The sequence below is a fragment of the Myxocyprinus asiaticus genome, chromosome 12, assembly GCF_019703515.2.
Source record: "Myxocyprinus asiaticus isolate MX2 ecotype Aquarium Trade chromosome 12, UBuf_Myxa_2, whole genome shotgun sequence".
NCBI lineage: Eukaryota > Metazoa > Chordata > Actinopteri > Cypriniformes > Catostomidae > Myxocyprinus > Myxocyprinus asiaticus.
Window position 1 is genome coordinate 700,156 of NC_059355.1, and position 26,079 is coordinate 726,234.

General features: G+C 39.0%; 1 protein-coding gene across 3 annotated transcripts in view; it reads left to right on the top strand.

The window, feature by feature from the left end:
- Positions 1 to 26,079, top strand: part of LOC127449248 (histone-lysine N-methyltransferase SETD5-like) — a 70,233-nt gene that overhangs the window by 35,277 nt on the left and 8,877 nt on the right. For 2 of the 3 annotated variants that reach the window (XM_051712567.1, XM_051712568.1), the window contains exons 4-15: positions 1,737 to 1,993; positions 5,339 to 5,394; positions 5,527 to 5,714; positions 8,497 to 8,535; positions 9,402 to 9,647; positions 9,735 to 9,883; positions 12,529 to 12,646; positions 12,804 to 12,913; positions 13,043 to 13,289; positions 13,648 to 13,728; positions 13,815 to 14,039; positions 25,292 to 25,633. In XM_051712567.1, the coding sequence (XP_051568527.1) occupies positions 1,737 to 1,993; positions 5,339 to 5,394; positions 5,527 to 5,714; positions 8,497 to 8,535; positions 9,402 to 9,647; positions 9,735 to 9,883; positions 12,529 to 12,646; positions 12,804 to 12,913; positions 13,043 to 13,289; positions 13,648 to 13,728; positions 13,815 to 14,039; positions 25,292 to 25,633 (2,058 nt within the window). The remainder of the gene's footprint in view (positions 1 to 1,736; positions 1,994 to 5,338; positions 5,395 to 5,526; positions 5,715 to 8,496; positions 8,536 to 9,401; positions 9,648 to 9,734; positions 9,884 to 12,528; positions 12,647 to 12,803; positions 12,914 to 13,042; positions 13,290 to 13,647; positions 13,729 to 13,814; positions 14,040 to 25,291; positions 25,634 to 26,079) is intronic. The other variant, XM_051712569.1, reaches the window with a different exon arrangement.

Sequence of the window (26,079 nt, forward strand, 5' to 3'; positions counted from 1 at the left end):
CCATATTTAAAAAATGTATGAATGGTGCTGCCAACTTTGTCTATTGGAAATTGAAGTGCCTTGGAAATGTCCTTTTAGCCATGACCTTTCTTGTGTAATGAAATAATCTCCTCGATTAGCTTTTGAGACAGCTTATTTTTAATTGCATTTTTTGCATAGAAATACATTTTTGCTTACAATGCTAAACTTAAATTTTAAAACTTAAGTTTCATTGCAGATTGATGACTTAATTTTGTTTTAAAACCATTACTTGTGTAGCCTTACATATTTAAGAAACAGCAACACATAATAGGGGTTGAATAATTATGATATGGCTGTATTTAAAAAAAGAAAAACCTGCTATTTACAAATATTAGGTTATATATTCACACTATGACTTTGAATGTGTCACTCAACTGATATAGATGAAAAGTTTTTTGTTTTGTTTAGATTTTTCCCCTTTTTCACCCAATTTGGAATGCCCAATTCCCAGTGCGCTTTTTAAGTCCTCGTGGTTGTGTAGTGATTCGCCTCAATCCGGGTGGTGGAGGATGAATCCCAGTTGCCTCCGCGTCTGAGACCATCAATCCGCGCATCTTATCACGTGGCTTGCTGAGCGCGTTGCCACGGAGACATAGCGCGTGTGGAGGCTTCACGCCACCCACCGCGGCATCTTCACCCAACTCACCACGCGCCCCACCGAGAACGAACCACATTATAGCGACCACGAGGAGGTTACCCCACGTGACTCTACCCTCCCTAGCAACCGGGCCAATTTGGTTGCTTAGGAGACCTGGCTGAGTCACTCAGCACACCCTGGGATTCAAACTAGCGAGCTAACGAACTCCAGGGGTGGTAGCCAGCGTCTTTTACCACTGAGCTACCCAGGCCCTCTCCTATAGATGTAAAGTTTAAAAATTCTGGCTCATCAGAAAAGCTTACCTGTTGTAAATCCTTACTGTCTTGGGGTGGGGGGGGGGTTGAATAATTTCGATTGCAACTGTAAATGCACAAGTTAATTAAATGACACACAAAAGAGCCATTGATTCCCTTATTTGGGCATTAAAATGTGATTGAAATTTGAAGTGCACAATAATTGCGGTTATCTCAAATTACTCGATTAGATCAAATAACCGCGATCAGACGATTATTTAATAATCGTGACGGGTCTACGTGTGAATCATTCTGCCATTAATTTTGTTTGTACATATTTAAATAATTTCTGACTGTTACATTAAAGCCAGCTCGTGATGATTCAGGTCTCTGTTCTACTCATTATATATGCTGGTCTTTTGTTTCTAACCACAGGTTTACGCAGTTTAAGTAACAATAAAATTACAGCAATTATATAATAAGTAAATATTTATACCATTGGGTTTCCATTGAAAATAAATGAGGACAATGGCGATTCACTCATTTAACCTTTTCTGAAGTCTATTTGAGCTCACAGCTGATTGGTCTGTGCTTTCTGCACATAATTTAGAATGGTCACTTCAACTCATCCAGTATAGTGCGCCTCAGGACGTTGTGGCAGACAGGTACACAAGGTGTTAGTCTAGACATTCTTAGCCACACAAAAATGTTTACTTGCAAACACTGACATGTGATTTAGAATGACACATTTAGTTTTAGTTTTCAGTTCTTACATCTTTCTTCCTGCCCCTTTATTCTGCTCTCCTCCTTTTACTCTCTTTTTTTTTTTTGTGCTTGAACACCATTGTTTGAAGATGCAACCGTTTTCTGTTGTGTGTTGCCAGGATCATAACTATGGAGCCCCACCCCCTCCCACCCCTCCTGCCTCCCCACTCTCCCATAACGTCTTCACCCGCACTGAACGCAATGGCACTCTGGGACGATCACGATCCTGTTTCCCTACCAATGAACAAGACAACTCTGCCAACAGTGAAAGCTCATCGGAGGAGGAGGAGGAGGTGGTGGAGGGGGCGGTCCCACCTGCCTGGTGTCAGTGCCATCTGATGCAGGATGGCTTCCTCATCAAGTGCGAGAACTGCAGGTGGGTAATGCTACTTTAGAAAATGAATTTGAAATATCTAATATTAGATTTCACTGCGCTTTAGTGGTATCTCTGAATTGGAGGCAGTTTTTCACACTGTTAATGTGCTTTAATGCAAAATGCAGCCCATCTCATAAAATTGATTTCACTTGCTTTAAAGGTATCATATAATTCTGAATGACATTTTCCTTGATCTTTTGAGAAAAGAGTTTATTGTGATATGAATCATAGGCATATTTAATGATGGGGACAGGTGGGATATGTCCCCAACACTTTTTGCAATGGGCGATTTAGTCCCCACACCTTTATTTTACATTTAAAATTTAGTTATTTAGCAGACGCTTTTATCCAAAGCGACTTACAAAAGAGGAACATAACAAACCATTTGTCATAATAAAGCCAACTAGACCTGTGGTATTGTACTACCAAATTCCAAGAGTAGCTAAAGTAGTACAGAAGCAAGAGCAGAAGACTTGACAGTCTCTTGGAGTGGATCAGTGGAAGTAACAATATAAGAGCATATTACATTGCAATGATAACAATAGTGGTTCATTATTAGAACTATTACTTACAATTGTAAGTAGTAGTAGGACAGCTGTTTCATTTAAAGTGTTTTATGTAGGTTAAGTATATAGTTCATTATATTACAGTACATTGAAAATAGGGGTCCATTGTTTGTAATTAGGTAATTTTATCCTCTTTTCAAAACTACTTGGACCCTGATGAGTGCAGCTTGTGGCTATATTACAAATAATATCACAGCTGTTGCAATAAACGTGGTGTTGGGGCAGTATAATCACTGATTGTTGAGACATGGACAAAACGGTTTACAAAACTGAAGAAAAACAAATCAGGTTATAAGTATCAAGGAATTTTTTGTATTATTATTAATCTGTTTAACATATTGTGAGGTATTCACCTGTGTTTGGGTGCAATCTCCTTCTATTTTCCCAAAGAATGTGTGCTTTTAACTCACCATGGTTAAACACTGTCAGATACCTCAAAATAATATGCCAAATATTTATTATACATTTTGAGAAATCTGGCATTCACTTCAATGAATGGATGAATTAAGGCTCGAAGATGGTTTCAAATTTTAGCACCATCAGCTGAATTGTCGCCACCTTCTAATCTGACGCTGTTGAAGACTTATGGTGTTGACAAAATAATAATATTTTGCATATCACACATATTAAAGACAGAAGCTGTTTCTAGTATTTGCTTGCTGCTAACAAGACCTACTTAAAATGAGGGATAATATCATATTTTTACAGTTTGTGTTAGGGTTAAGAGAATGTAATAATTCTGGAAGAGAAAATAAAATGGGACATTCTAGTTATCATCTCATCTCTTCAAATCGGAAATGCCACTATTTTAAAAACCAATAAGCTGTGGGAAATATTGGACCATGTCTCAAGAATCAGTGCTGTATACAGGTGCATCTCAATAAATTAGAATGTCATGGAAAAGTTCATTTATTTCAGTAATTCAACTCAAATTGTGAAACTCGTGTACTAAATAAATTCAATGCACACAGACTGAAGTAGTTTAAGTCTTTGGTTCTTTTAATTGTGATGATTTTGGCTCACATTTAACAAAAACCCACCAATTCACTATCTCAACAAATTAGAATATGGTGACATGCCAATCAGCTAATCAACTCAAAACACCTGCAAAGGTTTCCTGAGCCTTCAAAATGGTCTCTCAGTTTGGTTCACTAGGCTACACAATCATGGGGAAGACTGCTGATCTGACAGTTGTCCAGAAGACAATCATTGACACCCTTCACAAGGAGGGTAAGCCACAAACATTCATTGCCAAAGAAGCTGGCTGTTCACAGAGTGCTGTATCCAAGCATGTTAACAGAAAGTTGAGTGGAAGGAAAAAGTGTGGAAGAAAAAGATGCACAACCAACCAAGAGAACCGCAGCCTTATGATTGTCAAGCAAAATCAATTCAAGAATTTGGGTGAACTTCACAAGGAATGGACTGAGGCTGGGGTCAAGGCATCAAGAGCCACCACACACAGACGTGTCAAGGAATTTGGCTACAGTTGTCGTATTCCTCTTGTTAAGCCACTCCTGAACCACAGACAATGTCAGAGGCGTCTTACCTGGGCTAAGGAGAAGAAGAACTGGACTGTTGCCCAGTGGTCCAAAGTCTTCTTTTCAGATGAGAGCAAGTTTTGTATTTCATTTGGAAACCAAGGTCCTAGAGTCTGGAGGAAGGGTGGAGAAGCTCATAGCCCAAGTTGCTTGAAGTCCAGTGTTAAGTTTCCACAGTCTGTGATGATTTGGGGTGCAATGTCATCTGCTGGTGTTGGTCCATTGTGTTCTTTGAAAACCAAAGTCACTGCACCCGTTTACCAAGAAATTTTGGAGCACTTCATGCTTCCTTCTGCTGACCAGCTTTTTAAAGATGCTGATTTCATTTTCCAGCAGGATTTGGCATCTGCCCACACTGCCAAAAGCACCAAAAGTTGGTTAAATGACCATGGTGTTGGTGTGCTTGACTGGCCAGCAAACTCACCAGACCTGAACCCCATAGAGAATCTATGGGGTATTGTCAAGAGGAAAATGAGAAACAAGAGACCAAAAAATGCAGATGAGCTGAAGGCCACTGTCAAAGAAACCTGGGCTTCCATACCACCTCAGCAGTGCCACAAACTGATCACCTCCATGCCACGCCGAATTGAGGCAGTAATTAAAGCAAAAGGAGCCCCTACCAAGTATTGAGTACATATACAGTAAATGAACATACTTTCCAGAAGGCCAACAATTCACTAAAAATGTTTTTTTTATTGGTCTTATGATGTATTCTAATTTTTTGAGATAGTGAATTGGTGGGTTTTTGTTAAATGTGAGCCAAAATCATCACAATTAAAAGAACCAAAGACTTAAACTACTTCAGTCTGTGTGCATTGAATTTATTTAATACACAAGTTTCACAATTTGAGTTGAATTACTGAAATAAATGAACTTTTCCACGACATTCTAATTTATTGAGATGCACCTGTATATGTAACACATTCAGATTTTGTCAGCAATTGTTTGCCATATCATTTCTTTTTGCTCTGATTGCCGCTGTGGCTTGCATTCCTTGTACTCACAGACCCAAAAGCCTGTATGTCATTGGTTGGTGAAGGTTTGTACAACAAAGGTTCATATCACATGTGCGTAGTCCTTAAGAATTAGCTTGGTGTTTGTTAATGGATGTGCTGATTAATTATTGCTGTTGCTGTCTTTGTAAAAACTGGCCAATAACTTGATTTCCAGTTATGGCAGTGGTCCGTTGTATTTCTTCTAATGGGTGGAGTACATATGCGGTGAATGTGTTGTTGTTTCAGGGGTCTGGAGAAGAAAGGGCTCAATGGACAACGGCGAAAAGCAGAGAATGTATCAGGTAAAGTTCATTCCACTTCCTTAGATGATATTCAACACAAACATCTCACTGATCCTCTTTCTCTCAGTGCTCTTTCACGTGGGGACGGTTAACATTGCTGGGTTTTTGAGTTTGATTTATGTGTGTTTATAGTGGGAGAGAGCAGTGCGACAGAGAGTGGAGATGAGGACATGTCAGCCTCAGCAGTGTCATACACGGCCACTCAACACACACCCACCAGCATCACTCTCACTGTCAACAGAGTGAAACACAACAAAGTCAAGAAGAGAAAGAAGAGCACAGAGAAAACGCGCAGTACCACTAAAGCAAAGAAGGTTAAGGTATAACATATACAACACATACATGCTCAGACTTTTCCAGTTCACCTAACACAAAGGGCACACCCATTCTCAAAGATCAAGAATGCAACCGAGTATGTGTTAACGGCTGTGTTAATACTAACTGACATTTCTGTCTCCGTCCTTGTTAAGTGGGTAACGCATGTGCTCTTAATGCATTGGTGCTCATGCGGGTTCAAGTCTGTCCTGCAACGTGTTCCCATCCCATTTCCACTCTCTTCCCCATTAGGTTCCTGTTATTCGCTTTTCATTTGATCTCGAATTAAAATTCACGATTTCCATCATTCCTGCAAGTTCCATGTTCATACTCGGAATTTCCCTCACACGTTTATTCACTTTAACATGTAGTTGAGGATTAGTAAGCAAATCCACACAAATGAACAAATCAATCAGTAATATTGTCTTGCTACCTTACTGTAATTCCAACAACAGCGTGAGTAAATCAGTGCTACCACGTCCTCTCTCTCTTTCTCTTGCTTGCTCGCTCTCACGTGCTGCATTCGTCTGCTCATTGGGTGCGAGTAATGTAATGTGAGCACATGTTGTGGCACATTTGCTGAACTTAACATGTTAAATATGTATAAACCTTTATAAACCTGTTAATACGTCAAGCAAATGGCATTATACCGTGTCTTTGAGCGACGCGTTAATACCATCACCCCTGTTTAAGTGCATGACACTGGTCTGAATTAAATGTAATATTATTCATAAATAATTATAAGTGCTGTCGATTTAATGTGTTAATTCGGTGCGATCATTTGTATAAAAAGTAATGCGTTAAACACAAATTAAACAAATTAACGCAATGAATCATTTCGCTGGACTGTAATAAGGAATATTCCTGCCATCAGAGCAATTCAAGCTTGAAGTACCAGCTGTTTTCAGCAGGGGGGCATTAAGCAAAACTCCAGCTGTACAGAGAGCAAACCACACACTGACAGATTGATGAATTCAGTTGCAAAATGGATTGCTGTGGACTGTAGGCCAATGACAGGCTTCTGTTCAATAATATGAAAAGAAATATGTTGCCTTCTCCAGTTTTCGTCTTATCAGTTCTTTACTCGTCTGTCACAATAAATGAATGCATTTTATTTATCTGAGTTATTATTTGTATAATATATTTATCATTATTTATAATTATTTAAATATAACCATGTATAGTTTTTTGATCATTTTCTTGAATAATTGTTATTTGTGGGGCTTTCTCAGCAAATATTTATATATTTGATTAATTGTGATTCGATTAATCGGAATATAATGTAATTAGATTGTCAGGATTTCATCAGTTAACATTTTGTCAACATATAACTGACATTTTACATTTAACTGGTGAGTGACTTAATATTAATATTGCTTATATTTTGTCACATAGAATGCACATTCAACAGTAAAGCATTGATTTTGAGTTGGGACGCAGATGTAAATATACTGATATCGGCAACAATAATATCGTTAAAAAGTTTACATAACACCTATTTTATGGTGGGCCACGTTCAAACAATCTGACAGTAGGACTTCTTTACTGATATTAATCTTTCATCAGGCTCTTAATTATTGAATTAACTTTTTCCTTCGATTAAAGTTGATTAGAACTGAACATATTTACAAAGGAGAAAAACTCGGCTTACTTCTTAATTCATGGGTGTCCAGGCTTTAAAGCCCTTTATGTTTTCCTTTGCACTTGCTCTAATGGAAATATACCATAGTTCTTGCATAGTATCCAGAGTTTAACTGTGGTATTAGTAAGATCGTGGTAGTCACAGCAGGTAAAAACATGATTCTTATTACCATGTTTAGATGTAATTACGGTAAAAAAATAAATTAAAAAAATGGATTTTTTTTTAAAGAAAACCAATATCCTAAACACATGTAGAAACTATAAAAACAACCTCCATTAAAATGACTTATTATTATTATTATTATAATAATAGTTGTAATTATTATTACAATTATGTACAATTATTGTAAATATTTACAACATTTCTGCCAAAATGTTACTAAATACAAGGTAAACTTCTATAAGGGTGGTAATGTGTGGATTGAAAAGCCTGATCTTACCGTTGTGCATGGCATGATGGGTTCCTGTTTATTACCTCGTCACAGCTGTTTACATTGTCAGACTTGTGTAATATGACAACTGACTTTAGCACATTAAGCCACAGAGCCATTAAGGTTCACATAGCTTACGGGTGTAAAACAAATTATTCTGTGTCGAATTCAAATGGTTTGGGTCAGTCGCGCTGTGTTCCACTGGAGAGCGCAAGCGGTACGGCCGTGGATGCGCTGCATGGTTTATTTCACCACACTTTTGGAGTATTTAGCTATTAGTGTTTCATATGCTCAGCAGAAAATGACAGCGCTTATTACTTAGGAACGGAGTATGCATCTGACCCTCAGTTGGTTTGCTGTCCGACGTGGGGAGGGTGGCCCACTACTCAACCGACTGGCCCACTAGTCGACTTGACTGCAAGGAAAAGTCCCAGTTCTCCCGATGGCCAGTCCATCCTTGCATGAGGGTGAATAATGATGATTTTTGGGTGAACTATCCCTTTAACCACCTGATTAAGTATTTATTAAATGATAAGGTATGACAACAGATTGCACATGATTGCATCATGTATTACTGGGAAACAAGTGACTGACAGGAGGGGCAATAATGTACAGTAGGATTCATCAGAATAACCCCCGCACCCCACCCTACCCCCTTTTTAGAAATGAAATACAGGCCTTGAAAATAAAACGGATATTCTGTCTTTAATCACAGGCTTACAGAGAGGGTTCCAGAAAATCCATGAGAATGAAGGTATGGACTCATATATGCAGTGTTGAGCCCAAAGTATACTTCGGTTTTGACGTGAATGCTAAGCGTCTGTGTACAGTTGAACGCTAGCCTTTCAAAGTATACTTCATTTGACTGCGCGTGCATACACATGCATTTGGCGCCTGCTTGCTAGGGCTGCTGTGAGGTACTGGAATATTTCTCTTCAGGAAGATATTAAGATATCTTTATATTCCTCAGACTTCAGATTTATGCAATTGCAGGTATCTCCAGACCTCTTCAAACACACACACACACACACATGCTTGATGTCCACATTCACTATTGTTGTTTTTACCTTCGTTTACTGATGTTTGGTGGCGATTATGTCTTCTAGGAATTCTTCATGACAGCAAGGCTCCATTGTGAGTGTTGCCACCTTGTGGACCCACTAATTAGTGCAAATAATTTCAGGTCATTCAGAGTACACGCGGTTAGAAAAATCAGGCTGCATGCGTTCAGTGCTCGAGCTCTCTGCTGATGATGAAATTGGTGTCACGCGTCCTGTACGCATACGCCTAGCGTTCGTTTCTAACCGAAGTATACTTTGGGCTTTATCCCACTCAGATATTGACCCGCCTCTGTATCTTTGGAAATACAATTGAATTTGACATGTTCAGTACAGTAATAGTATATGCATGTCTTGAGCTGTGAAGATCACGCAAATTGTTCTGCTGACCTGCGCTTTCAACATTTAGCAGTCAAATTTCTACCATAACTGCTGCTTACAGACACTATTGCTTAATCCTAATCATTTGCAGTTAGTGAAATAATTAGCGTCTTTATGCTAGTGCTTCTCTGTATGTCATCAAATCAACCTTAAAATCCCATGCACCCTCTGATTATTGCAGAACTCTACGTTTGAGGCCAGCGTTCTTGATGAGAACACAGCAGAAGGATGGGAGACACGAATCCGGCAGTGGACGGACCAGTATGAGGAAGCTCTGGCTAACCAGTATAGCGCTGACATACAGACCCTCCTCGAGCACCATTGTGCCAATGACAGCTCTTCCCCCACCCCGGCTACTGTCGTCATGGACACCATTAACAGAACAGAACTGGCTTGCAACAACACAGTGTTGGGCTCACAAATGCAGGTATAGCAACTTAATTTGAAAACACCTGTTTCCAAATACTTTATTACATTTGAAAAATTACAAACTGGGATCTTTGACTGTGTTTAGCTACAGCTGGGTCGTGTGACACGTGTCCAGAAACATAGGAAGATTCTCAGAGCTGCACGGGATTTAGACCCTGACACTCTCATCATTGAGTACAGAGGCAAGGTCATGCTCAAACAACAGTTTGAGGTCAATGGACAATTTTTCAAAAAGTAAGTTTGTATGTGTGAGACTATTTGTGTTACTGTACTGTATATTGTTGCTCATCTAGCTGAACTTGTTCTTGTTTTCATTATTAGCTTTGAAGTGAAATATGTGTTGTGCCACATTTCAAAAGCCCATTGGTGAGCCCTGTTTTGTGCCTGACAAGCTGATGAGCACATAGCACTTTACCCTTAATACTCCTAATTTTGAGCCTGAAAGGCTGATCAGCTTAACAGGCACAAAGAAAGGGGACCAGATGCCTTTTGCGATTTTTGACCCCATTTTACACCTGATATTAAGGTGCGTCTCGGCTGATCCATTCACATGTGGTCAGGTGAGACACATCGCTGTTTACACCTGGTTGCTTAAATGTGTTTCCTGTGACCACTTGTGATCGGATTTAGAGAGGAGGGAATCTTTTTCATGAAAATACATCAATCACTATGTAAGTGTGTTACTGCATGATAATAAAGAGCAACAAAGTCAGAAAAGACAAAAAATAGTGCGGAAAAAAAAAACGGCACGCTTTTTCTCCCTGATGCAACTGATATTTAATCTAAGCACAAATGCAACATTTCTAGCAGAATCGACTGTTATTTTAGTGAATTACCTGTGTTAACTTGAGCTGCAGATGTTCGTGCTTCTCATAAGTGTCCCTGCATGTTGATTTCAGACACTTGAAGAAGTTATTATGCTTGTGTATATCTTAAGGTTTTTTTTTTGTTTTGTTTTTTTGATCGGACAGTTATTTCCTTTTAAAGTCGCTCGTTACCGGCAAAGTTTAAACTCTTATTTAAGTGCAGCGGTTGATTTGCTTTGCTGCTTCAGGACGGATCAGTGTTTACACATCAAATGTGATGCGGTTACATGCATGTTTGGCCACATTCGTATGTGTTTTTTGAAACCAAGCTGCAAAAATACCTAGTTCTCTACTTCTGCGAATACCCTACGTCACTTGGGGTACATTAATTCATGACCACCTCTTCAGCTCAAAAACATTAACGCCTACTTAAAATCACTGCAACCTTGGCCCCGCCCACTGGTGCTTCTGTTCGTACTCAGAGAGAGAGACAGCAGGACATAGGCCTACTGTGGCCTCACTATTCGTTAACACCAAAGGAGGCCAATCTGGACTATTTTAAATAATTTCTGGATTTAAACATGCACAGACAGACGTCTTTGAGTGCTTGTTGCATATCTTGGGCCGTTTTAAAAGATGTGGTGTCAGATTACAACTCTAAAGAGGAGAAGCTATTCTCTGTCATTCAGCTGCTGCCTATTGCTGTTTTGAGCACAAACGCAGTATGGACATTGACGTGATGCAGAGGCTTGAGTCTTCACCGGGCTCTTTGACACAAACGTTCTGAACCATTTATTTGTGTTGTTGGCAGTAGTAGTGCCAGCGCATGCAGCTCAAAATGGAATGGGACATCTTTTTACTGTCGGAGCAATGCGCCACAACGGACGCTCCCATGGTAGACAGCATCATTGATCATAATGGGTTCTATTGCTTCTGACGCGACGCGACATTCGCTTCCGGTGTAGACAGGGTGTGAGTGTTAACAGTTGTGCTTGAGATGAACAGTTGAATATATTCGGATGTGTTATGTTGGATGTGCATTATATGTAACCCCTGAATTTTAGTTTTATAATGTTGTGGAGCTTGTTCATTCTCTCCCGATTGAGTTTCACAAATGGCTGAATTTGAGGGGCTGCACACTGTTAGCCAGTCAGAACAGTGGGTGATTACGTTGAAGTTTTAAGGAAGCGCTTATGACAAAATTGAGTGTTTCAGATAGAGGGCCAGAGACAGGGTGGAAAATGATCATATATTACTAAATTTGGAATGTTTTAATGCAACAACAAAAAAAGTTTCCAACATTATAAGTGGACCTCGGGGAAGATAATAAAACTATATAAAAAAAAAGAGCATGTCATTAACCTTTAAAATGAATACATAAGTCTTTCAGATGGCACTTAAATGGTCATATATCAAATGGAAGCTCTCATTCTCAGAAATGTGACTGTACAGGTTATTTTGTTGCCCTATTACCATAGTTCAAAACATTTTCAAAAGAATCAGAAAATGAAACATTATTTCTGTAAGTCATCAAAGACATACGTCTCATTTATGCACCAATCATTGCTGCTGTAAGCCCCAAATAGCTAACAACTTTATATCTGCTTTCACCTTAGGCAGTTGTCTAAAAAATATGCCATTTTTACTTGTCTGTGAATTTGCTTGGTTGGTCCAGAATAAAATATGCCATCAAGCTGGAAAAGGAAGCTAAACAAATCATCATAAAAATATGTGTTAGACTACTGGTGATAAAACAACAACAAAAAAGGTTTAAAAAAAACTTTATCATAACATTATAAACATACAATATTATTTATAAATAATTGGAGTCTTTTTTTTTTTCTTTTTTTTTTATTTGGAGTTTTCTGAAAAAATACGACCAATTTTTTGTAATTAGTCCACAGTGTGTTTGAATGGTGTACTTTTAAATTTGAGTGTGAACAATTGCAGGCGCCAGCCCAAAAATGCATCGGAGTTAAATACCAGGTGTAAACGGGGTCATAAACACATGGTGTTTGTTGAAAATTGATTGCCTTTCTTCCTTCCCTTTATGATTTCATATTTGTGCTCCAGGCCGTACCCATTTGTCCTGTTCTATTCAAAGTTCAATGAAGTGGAGATGTGCGTAGATGCTCGAACATTTGGCAATGATGCTCGCTTCATCAGAAGATCATGCATGCCTAACGCTGAGGTGAGGACATTGTGTTATTGACTGGTATGGTAGGGTAGATCCTTCTGTTGGGAGAGTTCAACATATAATCTGTGCATAATGTGTTCGTGGTTTTTGAGCTCACAAGTAGACAGTCTGAAATGTTTTTTTTTGTTGTGTTGTATACATTAACACACAGGTGCGGCACATGATTGCAGAGGGGATGATTCACCTGTGCATCTACGCTGTTACTGAAATCTCAAAAGATTCTGAAGTCACCATCGGGTTTGACTATGAGTTTAGCTGCTGGTTAGTCTCTCATATATGTTTCCTTTGTTAATCAAGTCTTTCCTCAATCTGTTGCACTTGTGTTTGTCCATATGAGTCTGTGATTGTAAGTTGCTTGTATTGACTCTTGTGGTGGAACTCTCTCCACAGCAATTATAAAGTGGATTGTGCTTGTCATAAGGGCAATCAAAACTGTCCTGTGCAGAGACACAACCTCAGCCCCCTTGAGCTGCTGTCCCCTCAGTCTTCATACTCTGCCCTGCCTGGAGCAGAAACACGGAGGAGACGAGCGCGACGCAGGGAAATGGAAGGGGATAGGCTTATAACTGGTGTTTCTGATGAGAGCAACCAGCTCCTGGAAGATGCAAGCGAGACACAGGGAGTTAGCGACACAGAGGTGTGTTTTTGTAAAAGAAAACAATCATCAATGCCCTAGGGTTCCCATAGTCATAGAAAATATCAGGGAACTTTAAAATGTGATTCCTGGACCTAGAAAAGTTATGGAAATTAAAATCTAAAATGTCAAGGAAATTTCAATAGTGAAATGTTTCTAGGAAATGCTGTTTGTGAGTGCAATCTATATAAAATGATTTTTATAAATCTTTATCCAGTAATCTTGAACAATTGGTGAAGTCATGAGTCAGCAAGAGTGGAAACTCCACTATTTACTTATTGCAGATACTTTGTGAAGTAATTTAGAAAGCCCATCTCTCATGGTGATGAAGTTGAGCTTCAAGCTTGTTTCTACTGTACAGGACACTCTTATGTACAGAGTTAAGCTGGAGGATGGAGAGGAGGAGTTAGACGAGAATGGTGCAGTAATACCAAATAGACAGGTAAGGCTTCATCAGTGAGAAAAAGTTATGAATCGGTACATGTTGTTTAACTTTAACAGAGTATCAACCCCTTGTGCCTCTCTCAGTCTCTTGAGGACCGCAAGGCAGAGGTCATCTTGCACGTTTTTCAGAACCTTGACAGGAGAAAGAAACGTGTGTCTCAGGGTACATTGGATGGTGTGGCTGAACAAACCAAACTGGAAGGGGAGGAAGCAGAAGAGGGTGTGCCTTCTTTCACAGCAGGAAATTGTGTGCCAGATACAGGAGCAGGTGGAGGAATCAGTATGCAACGCACCACCTTTACCACTGTGGTACAATTACTTTTTCTTCTTTCTTCAAATAGTCATTACCCATCACTTAGACAGGGTTGTTCATTTTCCATCATGCTCTTATTTTTTCCATCTGTAAAATATTGTAACACTTGGACCCTTATTTACCAAGATCCCAAATAAAGGGTACTAATTTGCTTGTGCCATCTATTAAACTGCATGTGTGCCCTTTTGGATTATTTACAGCTGTTATTTACTAAGAATATTTCCTCAACCACACATGCAATTATGTTGGGCACAGTAGGCATGTGACGGTATCATATTTTCCCGTCACAATTTCTGAAGCTTTTATCAGGCTATACGTTATTGTCACGGTATTGAATTACATTACAAAAAAACGGGTTGAACAATAAACAAACTTTATTGTCGTTCTCTTAATGACAAGTTTAATTACCTTTTCAATACCAAATTGTCCTTTGAATTAACAGTTAACAAAGAACTTTTGAACTCTTAAACTTTGAACGTTTAAAATGCTACCATCAACACCATAGATACGTAACCAAATATAATATTTAGTTGATATTTTAATATTTAAATAGTCATTATGCAATGGGGCCACTGGTCATTACAGATCAGTACAGACCTTGTGTTGAGGCTAATGTTACACATCTGCAAATGGCAACAACAGTTCACTTTCTTTGTCGTCTTAGTTGTCACTTAGCTAATTGTCTCTTATGGGGCTTTTCCACTGCATGGCACAGCTCAACTTGACTCTGCTCGCTTTTTGGGGGTTTTCCACTGTGGATAGTACCTGGTACCTGATACTTTTTTTAGTACCACCTCGGTCGAGGTTCTATTCTGTTTGAATGATGCTGTATCCATGGCCTTACAGTAGGTGTCAGTGTTGGTCCAAGACGACGTAAGTAAAAAAATTACTGGGTGCACCTTTAAAAGCAACGTTTACAATATGGAAATAGGACAGAGGTTAATTTGAACATAAATTGTTATAGTTTTTTCTTAAGTTACTTGTTGTATGATGGGCAATTATGTTTAAATAAGACAATAATATATGTATATATAAATGAAGTCCAGTTTTGATTTTATATCATTTTGAATAAAACAATTGCTTACGAGAAGTAATTTAATATCACATTAATACGTGTCATCAATCCAGAATCATTGGGTTTACTTTTTCTCTCTCCATTCTCAAATTCTGTTTTGCCACAATGACAGCATGGTGCACAGGACGAATCAAATTAATACCCGCCTGTCAGTAATTTATTTGCTCTTGCAGATACAGTTTCACAAATGACTATCAGGACGTGCGGGTACAATTTAGACCATTGCTTTGATACTGCCCTTTAATTTATGCTTTTTTGGAGGCTGGCTTCAAATTTGCCTATTCATTAAAGGGATAGTTCACCCAAAAATCTCTCATCATTTACTCACCCTCATGTCATCCTGGATTTGGCCAATGCATTCCGATTGACGTGGTTACATGAGAATTTTTCAGGGTCCATGTAAACGCACCTAGTGTTGCTCATCTGTCACAGTATGCATGAAGCAAATTTTGTCATCAGCACAGTCTGCGCAGACTGACCGCGCGTGGCCCAGATTTAAATCACCAAAAACAAAAGAAGAATGTGAAAGTTAAAGATGAGATTGACTGAGAAGGGAGGAGAATTTATAGTAAAAAAGGACTTTAATTTTAATCTGTTTCTCACCCACACCTATCATATCAATTATAAAGATTTTGATTTAACCACTGGAGTTAAATGAACCAAAGAGGTATTCTTCTAAAAATCTTCATTTAAGTTTAGCAGATGAAAGAAAGTCATACAAATCCGATGTAAACTTCATTTGGATTGTAAGGGGTGGTGTAAACCTTTTATAATCCATTCGAGAAGAAAATGTTTGCCATGTAAATGCTTGATTGGATTGCTTTCTGAAACTGGGACGTTGTGCACATGCTCATAACTGATGCAGTCATGACGACAGTGGAATGCTGAACTCTGAGAAGACGTGTGATCAATAGAAGATCAAAACGTCACACACTACCGACCTCTAATATTTCAAAGCTAGATGATTTTTTATTGTTGCTGGATAGTAAGTAGATGGTATATTTGAAATTTTTTTATTATTTATGATGTATTTGTTTATTAAAACCAGAAGCCCTCGTGTGACATATCCTCGTTCATTGCGTTGTCCGAAAAAATCTCACATGCACAAAGACTAGTGTGACTGCCCCTTCAGCTCTCTTTAGAGCGTGTGAAGATGAGCCACGTCTTAAGCGCTCTGATGTGGGCGCCGTCTACAGAGGCTCGCACCAAACTCCCACGAAAGTATAAATTAGGTATAAACGTATTAATTTAATAGCGAACAAAAAGCACTCCATTTTCACTTTAATTTGACGACTGTAATGGCGAATGTGGTCTTTAAAAATCTTTTGATCTGAAGGCGTATGCTTAAATGTTTGAAATTAGTTTAGTAGAAAAAAATATAATTGTGCCACCATATTAATCTATTTCATTATAAAACTTAAATGTAATTAAAAAAATACAAGTTTTTGAAATTGATTACTTGGGCCAAATAATAAAGAAAAGCAGCCAATAAGTGCCCAACATACACTATATTGCCAAAAGTATTCGCTCACCCATCCAAATAATTGAATTCAGGTGTTCCAATCACTTCCATGGCCACAGGTGTATAAAATGAAGCACCTAGGCATGCAGACTGCTTCTACAAACATTTGTGAAAGAATGGGCCGCTCTCAGGAGCTCAGTGAATTCCAGCGTGGTACTGTGATAGGATGCCACCTGTGCAACAAGTCCAGTCGTGAAATTTCCTCACTACTAAATATTCCACAGTCAACTGTCAGTGGTATTATAACAAAGTGGAAGCGATTGGGAATGACAGCAACTCAGCCACGAAGTGGTAGGCCACGTAAAATGACAGAGCGGGGTCAGCGGATGCTGAGGCGCATAGTGCGCAGAGGTCGCCAACTTTCTGCAGAGTCAATCGCTACAGACCTCCAAAGTTCATGTGGCCTTCAGATTAGCTCAAGAACAGTGCGTAGAGAGCTTCATGGAATGGGTTTCCATGGCCGAGCAGCTGCATCCAAGCCATACATCACCAAGTACAATGCAAAGCGTCGGATGCAGTGGTGTAAAGCACGCCGCCACTGGACTCTAGAGCAGTGGAGACGCGTTCTCTGGAGTGACGAATCACGCTTCTCCATCTGGCAATCTGATGGACGAGTCTGGGTTTGGCGGTTGCCAGGAGAACGGTACTTGTCTGACTGCATTGTGCCAACTGTGAAGTTTGGTGGAGGGGGGATTATGGTGTGGGGTTGTTTTTCAGGAGCTGGGCTTGGCCCCTTAGTTCCAGTGAAAGGAACTCTGAATGCTTCAGCATACCAAGAGATTTTGGACAATTCCATGCTCCCAACTTTGTGGGAACAGTTTGGGGATGGCCCCTTCCTGTTCCAACATGACTGCGCACCAGTGCACAAAGCAAGGTCCATAAAGACATGGATGAGCGAGTTTGGTGTGGAAGAACTTGACTGGCCTGCACAGAGTCCTGACCTCAACCCGGTAGAGCACCTTTGGGATGAATTAGAGCGAAGACTGTGAGCCAGGCCTTCTCGTCCAACATCAGTGTCTGACCTCACAAATGCGCTTCTGGAAGAATGGTCAAAAATTCCCATAAACACACTCCTAAACCTTGTGGAAATCCTTCCCAGAAGAGTTGAAGCTGTTATAGCTGCAAAGGGTGGGCTGACGTCATATTAAACCCTATGGATTAAGAATGGGATGTCACTTAAGTTCATATGCGTCTAAAGGCAGATGAGCGAATACTTTTGGCAATATAGTGTAGATGGGAACTCCAATACTGTTTAAAAAGCATCCCAGGGTGATACCTCAAGAAGTTGGTTGAGAAAATGTCAAGAGTACATGTCTGCAAATTCTAGACAAAGGGTGACTACTTTGAAGATGCTCAAATATAACACAGTTTTGATTTATTTTGGATTTTGTTTAGTCACAACATAATTCCCATAGTTCCATTTATGTTATTCCATAGTTTTAATGACTTTACTATTATTCTAAAATGTGAAAAAAAAATAAAATAATATATAATAAAGAATGAGTGTTTTAAAACTTTTGACCGGTAGTGTGTATATAAAAAAGTTTACAGTCATGCACGTTTTAATTTTGAGAAGCTCCTGTGTGATTTAATGTCAGACAGTAGTGTTTTACACTGTAAAAATTCTTGCTGTCTTAATCAGTATCTTTATTTTCTTTATTAGTTGCTATCCTTAAAAATATTTTAAAAATAGCTGAAGTTTATGCTTACAACCATCAAAAATAATTTGCCAATGAGGTGAGAATAATCACAATCGGAATGAGCTTTATTGCCAAGTGTTCTCACGTACACAAGAAATTGTTTTTGGTGAGATGAGAAACAAGTGCACACAACATTACAGTGAGACACAGAATATAAAACAAGAGTATAAATAGTCAAACAAATAATAGGACATATAACAGAATGGCGTATGTACATGTGCATGTGGTCATGTATGTGCAAAGTAGGGGTATGTACAGTTATTGAATTAAATATGTGAATTTACATGTGTACATGAGATACCGTTGCAGTCAGAAGTTTATATACACTTAGGTTGAAGTTATTAAAACTCATTTTTTAACCACTCCACAGATTTAATATTAGCAAACTATAGTTTTGGCAAGTCGTTTAAGACATCTACTTTGTGCATGACACAAGTAATTTTTCCAACAATTATTTACAGACAGATTGTTTCACTTTAAATTGACTATATCACAATTCCAGTGGGTCAGAAGTTTACATACACTAAGTTAACTGTGCCTTTAAGCAGCTTGGAAAATTCCAGAAAATGATGTCAAGCCTTTAGACAGTTAGCCAATTAGCTTCTGATACCTTCAAACTCAGTGCCTCTTTGCTTGACATCAGGGGAAAATAAAAATAAATCAGCCAAGTGCTCACAAAAAAAAATTGTGGACCTCCACAAGTCTGGTTCATCCTTGGGAGCAATTTCCAAATGCCTGAAGGTACCACGTTCATTTGTACAAACAATAGTACGCAAGTATAAACACCATGGGACCACACAGCCATCATACCGCTCAGGAAGGAGATGCATTCTGTCTTCTAGAGATGAACGTAGTTTGGTGCAAAAAGTGAAAATCAATCCCAGAACAACAGCAAAGGACCTTGTGAAGATGCTGGAGGAAACAGGTAGACAAGTATCTATATCCACAGTAAAACAATAATTAATTAATTAAACAAGTCCTATATCAACATAACCTGAAAGGCTGCTCAGCAAGGAAGAAGCCACTGCTCCAAAACTGCCATAAAATAGACTACAGTTTGCAAGTGCACATGGGGACAAAGAACTTACTTTTTGGAGAAATGTCCTCTGGTCTGATGAAACAAAAATTGAACTGTTTGTCCATAATGACCATCGTTATGTTTGGAGGAAAAAGGGTGAGGCTTGCAAGCTGAAGAACACCATCCCAACCGTGAAGCATGGGGGTGGCAGCATCATGTTGTGGGGGTGCTTTGCTGCAGGAGGGACTGGTGCACTTCACAAAATAGATGGCATTATGAGGAAGGGAAATTATGTGGATATATTGAAGCAACATCTCAAGACATCAGCCAGGAAGTTAAAGCTCGGCCACAAATGGGTCTTCCAAATGGAAAATGACCCCAAGCATATCTCAATCCAATAGAAAATTTGTGAGAACTGAAAAAGCGTGTGTGAGCAAGGAGGCCTATAAACCTGACTCAGTTACACCAGTTCTGTCTGGAGGAATGGGACAAAATTCCAGCAACTTATTGTGAGAAGCTTGTGGAAGGATACCCAAAATATTTCACCCAAGTTAAACAATTTAAAGGCAATGCTGCCAAATACTAACAGTGTATGTAAACTTCTGACCCACTGGGAATGTGATGAAAGAAATAAAAGCTGAAATAAATCATTCTCTCTACTATTAAATTAGGCTCTAAATTAGGACAGCACATCTTCAGTGCTGTTACATCCGTACACCAACTTTGGTTGATGTAAAAGCATGTTCCACCGCCTCCCGTTTTCCCCGATAACTCTGCGATGCGATCCGCTCTGAACAGCTGAAAGCCTGGCAGATGTAATATGCTGTCCGGGATGGCTTCACTCTGCCAGATATCCGTGAAACACAGCAGCGTAGTTAGAAAAGTCCTTATTTGTGGACATTCGCCAGATGAATACTCAGCAGCGGAGTCCTAAAGCCGCGTTGATGAAGCTTCACAAGCACCCGGCTCGTTCCCTCGCTTGCGTATTTTGGATCACTTGTAGTGCACCGCTGCGCCTCCAACTAAGATGTCTAATAAAACGTCAGAATAATTAAACACCGGCAAAAAATGATCAGGTATGCAAATTATTCAGCAGTTCTTCCCTGGTGAAACTGATCGGGAAAGAGTGACAAAAAACATAAACAAAAGTAACAAAAACGCTAGCGAGTTCCACACCGAAGTAGCCATCTGTGGTGCCATCTTTTTAATTACTAATTTAATAACTTTTTAATACTTTTATTTTCAAGATTTATTTTCTGAAAACAAGTCTTGATGTCTTAGAATGTTTTCAGGATGTTTAGATATTTTTTGTAGGGATGTGCCAGGGTGGTCTACTAATTTTCACAACACACATCGTTTTAAAGCAGCTTTACAGAAAATCATGCATTAACAAAAGTAGAAGGTCACTTACATACTGTGGAGCTAGACCATTCAAAGCTTTGTAGATAGTTAACAGAATTTTAAAATGAATACGCCATTTAATAGGTAGCCAATGTAACGACGATAAAATGGGGCTAATATGATCATATTTCTTAGTTCTAGTCAGCACTCTGGCTGCAGCATTTTTAACTAATTGAAGTTTATTTATTGATCTTGCAGGACATCCTCCCAGTAATGCATTACAATAATCTAGTCTTGAGGTCACGAACGCATGAATTTGTTTTTCGGCATCAGCAACAGAGAGCATGTGTCGTAACTTAGCAATATTTCTGAGGTGGAAGAATGGTGTTCTACAAACATTAGAAATTTGTTTTTCAAAGGTCAGATTGGTATCAAATATAACACCTAAGTTCTTCACTGTTGAAGACGACGTAACAGTACATCCATCGAGAGTCAAATTATATTTTAGTGTCTTATTTTTAGAGGTTTTTGGTACAGTAATTAGTACCTCTGTTTTGTCGGAATTGAGTAGAAGGAAATTTCTGGCCATCCAATCTTTGATTTCATCGATACACTGCTAATTTGGCGAATTGTGAAATTTCATCAGGTTTCTAAGAAATATAATGTTGGGGATCGTCAGCATAACAGTGGAAACTTATTCCATGATTCCTGATAATATCTCCCTAGCGAAGCATATGTAAGGAGAAAAGCAGAGGCCCTAAAACTGATCCCTGTGGCACTCCATACTGTTGTTTTGACAGTTCCTTGTTTACACATACAAGATGGTAGCGGTCTAATAAATAGGACCTAAACCATGCTAATTCAAGTCCACTTATGCCAACATAATTCTCCAGCCTATACAAGAGAATGTTGTGATCTATCGTATCGAAGGCAGCACTAAGATCTAAAAGCACTAGAAGAGAAATGCAGCCGCGATCAGATGATAAGAGCAAGTCATTAGTAACTCTGATAAGTGCAGTCTCTGTACTGTGATGGGGCCTAAATCCTGATTGAAATTGTTCATATATACGATTTATCTGTAGTAATGAACATAGTTGGGATGACACTACATTTTCTAGTATTTTCAACATAAATGGGAGATTTGAAATCAGTCTATAATTATCCAGTTCTCCAGGATCAAGCTGTGGCTTCTTAATAAGCGGTTTGATAACTGCCATTTTAAAGTTTCTTGGGACATGTCCTAAGGATTGGTAGGAGTTATTAATATTAAGAAGAGGTTCTAAGATTACAGAGAATACCTCTTAAGAGCTGAGTTGGTATTGGATCTAACATACATTTTGTGGCTTTTGATTATTTGATATGTTTTGTTAGCTCTTCATGACCTATAACAGCAAAGGATTGAAGTTGCTTGTGAGGGAATTTATGAGACATTGTTTTCTGAGGTACAGTTGATTGCATAATTCCAATTTTATTTCTGATGATTTCTATTTTATCAGTAAAGAAATTCATGAAATCATTACTGTTGTGCTGCGATGGAATATCTGGTTCAGTCAATGCTTTATTCCTAACCAATTTAGCCACAGTACTGAATAAACACCTCAGATTGCTGTGGTTGTTTTCTATAATATGCTGACCTGGCAGCTTTTAGTGCCTGTCTGTAGCTACAGACACTATCCTTCCATACACCGTGAAATACCTCTAATTTTGTGTTCTTCCATTTTCCGAGCTGCTCTCTTGAAAGCACGAGTGTGATCATTGTACCATGGTGTGTGGCTTTTTTCTTTAATTTTCTTTAATCTCAGGGGAGAGACACTATCAAGAGTGCTAGAGTAGGGGCCTGGGTAGCTCAGCAAGTAAAGACGCTGACTACCACACCTGGAGTCGCAAGTTCAAATCCAGGGCTGAGTGACTCCAGTCAGGCTTCCTAAGCAACCAATTGGCCCGGTTGCTAGGGTGGGTAGAGTCACGTTAGGTTAACCTCCTTGTGGTCGCTATAATGTGGTTCTCGCTCTCGGTGGGGTGCGTGGTGAGTTGTGCGTGGATGCCGCGGATAATAGCGTGAAGCCTCCACACGCTCTATGTCTCCACGGTAACACGCTCAACAAGCCAAGTGATAAGATGCGCGGATTGACTGTCTCAGATGTGGAGGCAACTGAGATTCATCCTCCACCACCCGGATTGAGGTGAGTCACTATGCCACCACGAGGACTTAGAGCGCATTGGGAATTGGGCAGATTGGGGAGAAAAGGCGAGAAAATCCAAAAAAGAGTGCTAGAAACTCAAAGGAAATCTGAGTACAGCCTGGGTGATCTGTATACTGTAGCAAGGGCAAAAGATGACAGAGATTTTTTTATTTATATCTGACGGTGTCACATTAAGCATTATTAGTTCAAAAGACTTAAACTTATATCCTGTCCTCTGAGTAACACTAAAAACTTCACTGTAAATTGTAGCAACACCTCCTCCTTGACCCTTCAGACGAGTCTCATGTTTATAACAATAACCTGGGGGAATAGATTCATTAAACTAATATATTCATCCAGTTTAAGCCAGGTTTCAGTCAAACAGAGCACCTCCAAACAATGGTATTCTCCGGACACCACTCAGACATCCAGCAATTCAGTGATACTAATCTACTATAAACCTCGTCACCACGACGAGCAGGGAGGGGGCCAGAGCATATTACAGTGTCTGACATCATTTTGTAAGAATAAGCAATGCTAAGCAGGCTATCAAACTACAAACACAGACTTGTGCAGCATGCTGGAAGCAACCGGAACAGGAAGAGAGACGCTGAAGCCAACAACTTTAGTCGATTAATGGAGTTCAGTATTGGCATTACTATTTTTAGTGGAGGTGGTTTAAATGGTAGACGCAATTATCAAATTAATTGAAAGACACAATGTTAGCTTTCTGTGCTTAACAGTTAATAACAGTTTTCGTTCTTCGCTCAAAGCCAAAAAGAATTTGAAACAGCTGAGCAATGACATACTGTTTCCAAACATTCAGACACTGGCCACACCGACGTGGGAGGTGTATATAGGTACATTTAAATATGAGGATGCTCAAGACTACATATAAAACATCATTTAATATGACATTAAAATGTGTTCTCAATGACTTAATGCCTCATTCTGTGTAGAATCTCTCAATCAACTACTCGATGATGATTAAAAATAATATAAATGCAGTAGATAATGTGTAATTTGTAATGCTTACCTTTTTGTATTCCTTTTGTAGACTACTTATAAAAACTGCAACATGTTTTTACATGTTCTCTACGCGAACGATCATACAGATGTAGGTAAATTTGCACCAGCTGACTATAATCTGCATGCCGGTGTTCATGTTGACTGATCTTAACTGACTAAATGGGAATTAGTTGTTGGCTTCAAAGTAGGTGGAGCTCCAGGTCACACCTACTAATTACGTAGACCAATGGCAGTAAGGTGTTTAGCACCAGGTACAAAGTTTTCCTAAAAGTTTGCACTGGTGAGCTTTACAAAGCACCGAAACATACTCAAAAACCTTTGTTGTTTTTTTTTGTTTTGTTTTTTTGGGTCAGATTTTGTTCTAAATGACGTCACACTTGTTCATTCTTTGATTTCGTATTGTGCTGGGGACTTAATGCTTTAGGTTTAGTTAGGTCTAACACTGCAGCATCAAATTAAGACGATCACTTTCCGATGTTAAATCTTCTGCTGTGAGTAACATTCCCATATTTGTGCTGTGGAGAGATTGAAGTCTTTTGATGATTCTGTCTGACACTGCTTAAATAATTAGTTGCAGTTAAGAGAGGTTTAAACTGCTTGATGTCATGAACTAGGTGAATACCCGCAATATTATCTCGCAAGTGCTCGGGTTACACTGAAGCATGGCAAATCTGCGTTCAGGATGCACTTACTTTGATAGTTTTGAGCAATAAAATGTTATAGATTTTTAGGCTATTTATTTGTTGAATGTCCATTAGTTATCTTGTTGAAGTGCTTTTTTATCCTAAACAGTGACTATTCTACTGGTCGTTCAAACAACCAACCAACCAGTCGATTATGAAAGTTGGTAGTTTTGCATGTACATAAATTTTACTCTAAAACAAGACAGATTAAAAAATGATTAGGAGGAGCAGCATAGGCACATGCAACATTTACTGTGTTTTATCTTCTATTTTCCTAGTTTCTCATTCATTGTATCGTGTCTGGATAGCAATATGCATATGGAATGTATATGCCGATTAGATTATGCATAGTAACAGCAGGTGTTGGAAGCTCCATAAATGGTTTTTTCAGGAGGAAAAATGGTGGGAAAAAAAACGTGTGCAACTTTGTCCCTAAATCTCTAAACGGGATTTATAAAGTGAATTTTGCACAGCTTCTGGCATATACAGTTATATAAATCTGAAAACCTTTTATGTTTACAGTATGCAGAATCTGTATCTTGTACATGCGCACACTTTTTGTTTTTGGATAAAATAATTTCCAAGTTTCGTACGTGAGTCCTCTGATACCGTATCCATGGATGCTTTTAAATGTCAGAAATAGCATACAAATTTTGGTTAATTCAATGCGTTTTTACACACTTTCATTGTCTCTTAGGACACAACAGCCATTGACTCTGAGAAGCCATCTGCCCTGCCCAGTACTACCCCTAAACCACAAGCTGCCCGCAGCTCCAAACCACGACCCAAAAGTCGTATCTCTCGATACCGCTCCACTTCAGCCCAGCGTGCCCGAAGACAGCGGCAGGCTCTTGCACAGCAGGCAGCGGAGGGAGTTCTGACAGGTGGTGAAGAGGGGGGTACAGGGGCAAGTCTTGGAGAGCAGAGACAAGGAGAGGGAGCTCTGAGCTCTGGACATCTCCAGGATAGTGACACACATGGAGCCTCTTCTACAGCGATGGGTAATAAGGCAAATGTCAGATACCCCAAAACCAAAAAGGTTAGCAAACATTGTTACCATCAACTTGCATACTAAATTCAAGATTGGTTAATTCTGTTGTTTTCTTTACAGCTTAAGTTTGTTTTTATAAAACAGAATTTGTTATGAAAAAATGGTAGCCTAATACCATTTAAAAACTACAACTTTATAGTTGTTAAAACAATGGAGAACATTTCTTCCACCAGCAACACCTAAAGTTGCAAATCTGATGGATGAAACCTATTTTCAGCTTGAGGGGTGCATGATACCCTAATTTCTATACTGTTGAGGCAGTTTGATTTGAAAATCTACTTCATATACTATTCTTATAATTTATATTTTAGGACTATCTCACACACCTTTCATCTGTACTACACCCAAACACTATGCTTGCTTTGGTTCTTCCTTTTGTATTTTATAGCTGTAATAAGAATTCCACTGAACCAGTAAATCACCATTCATTAATG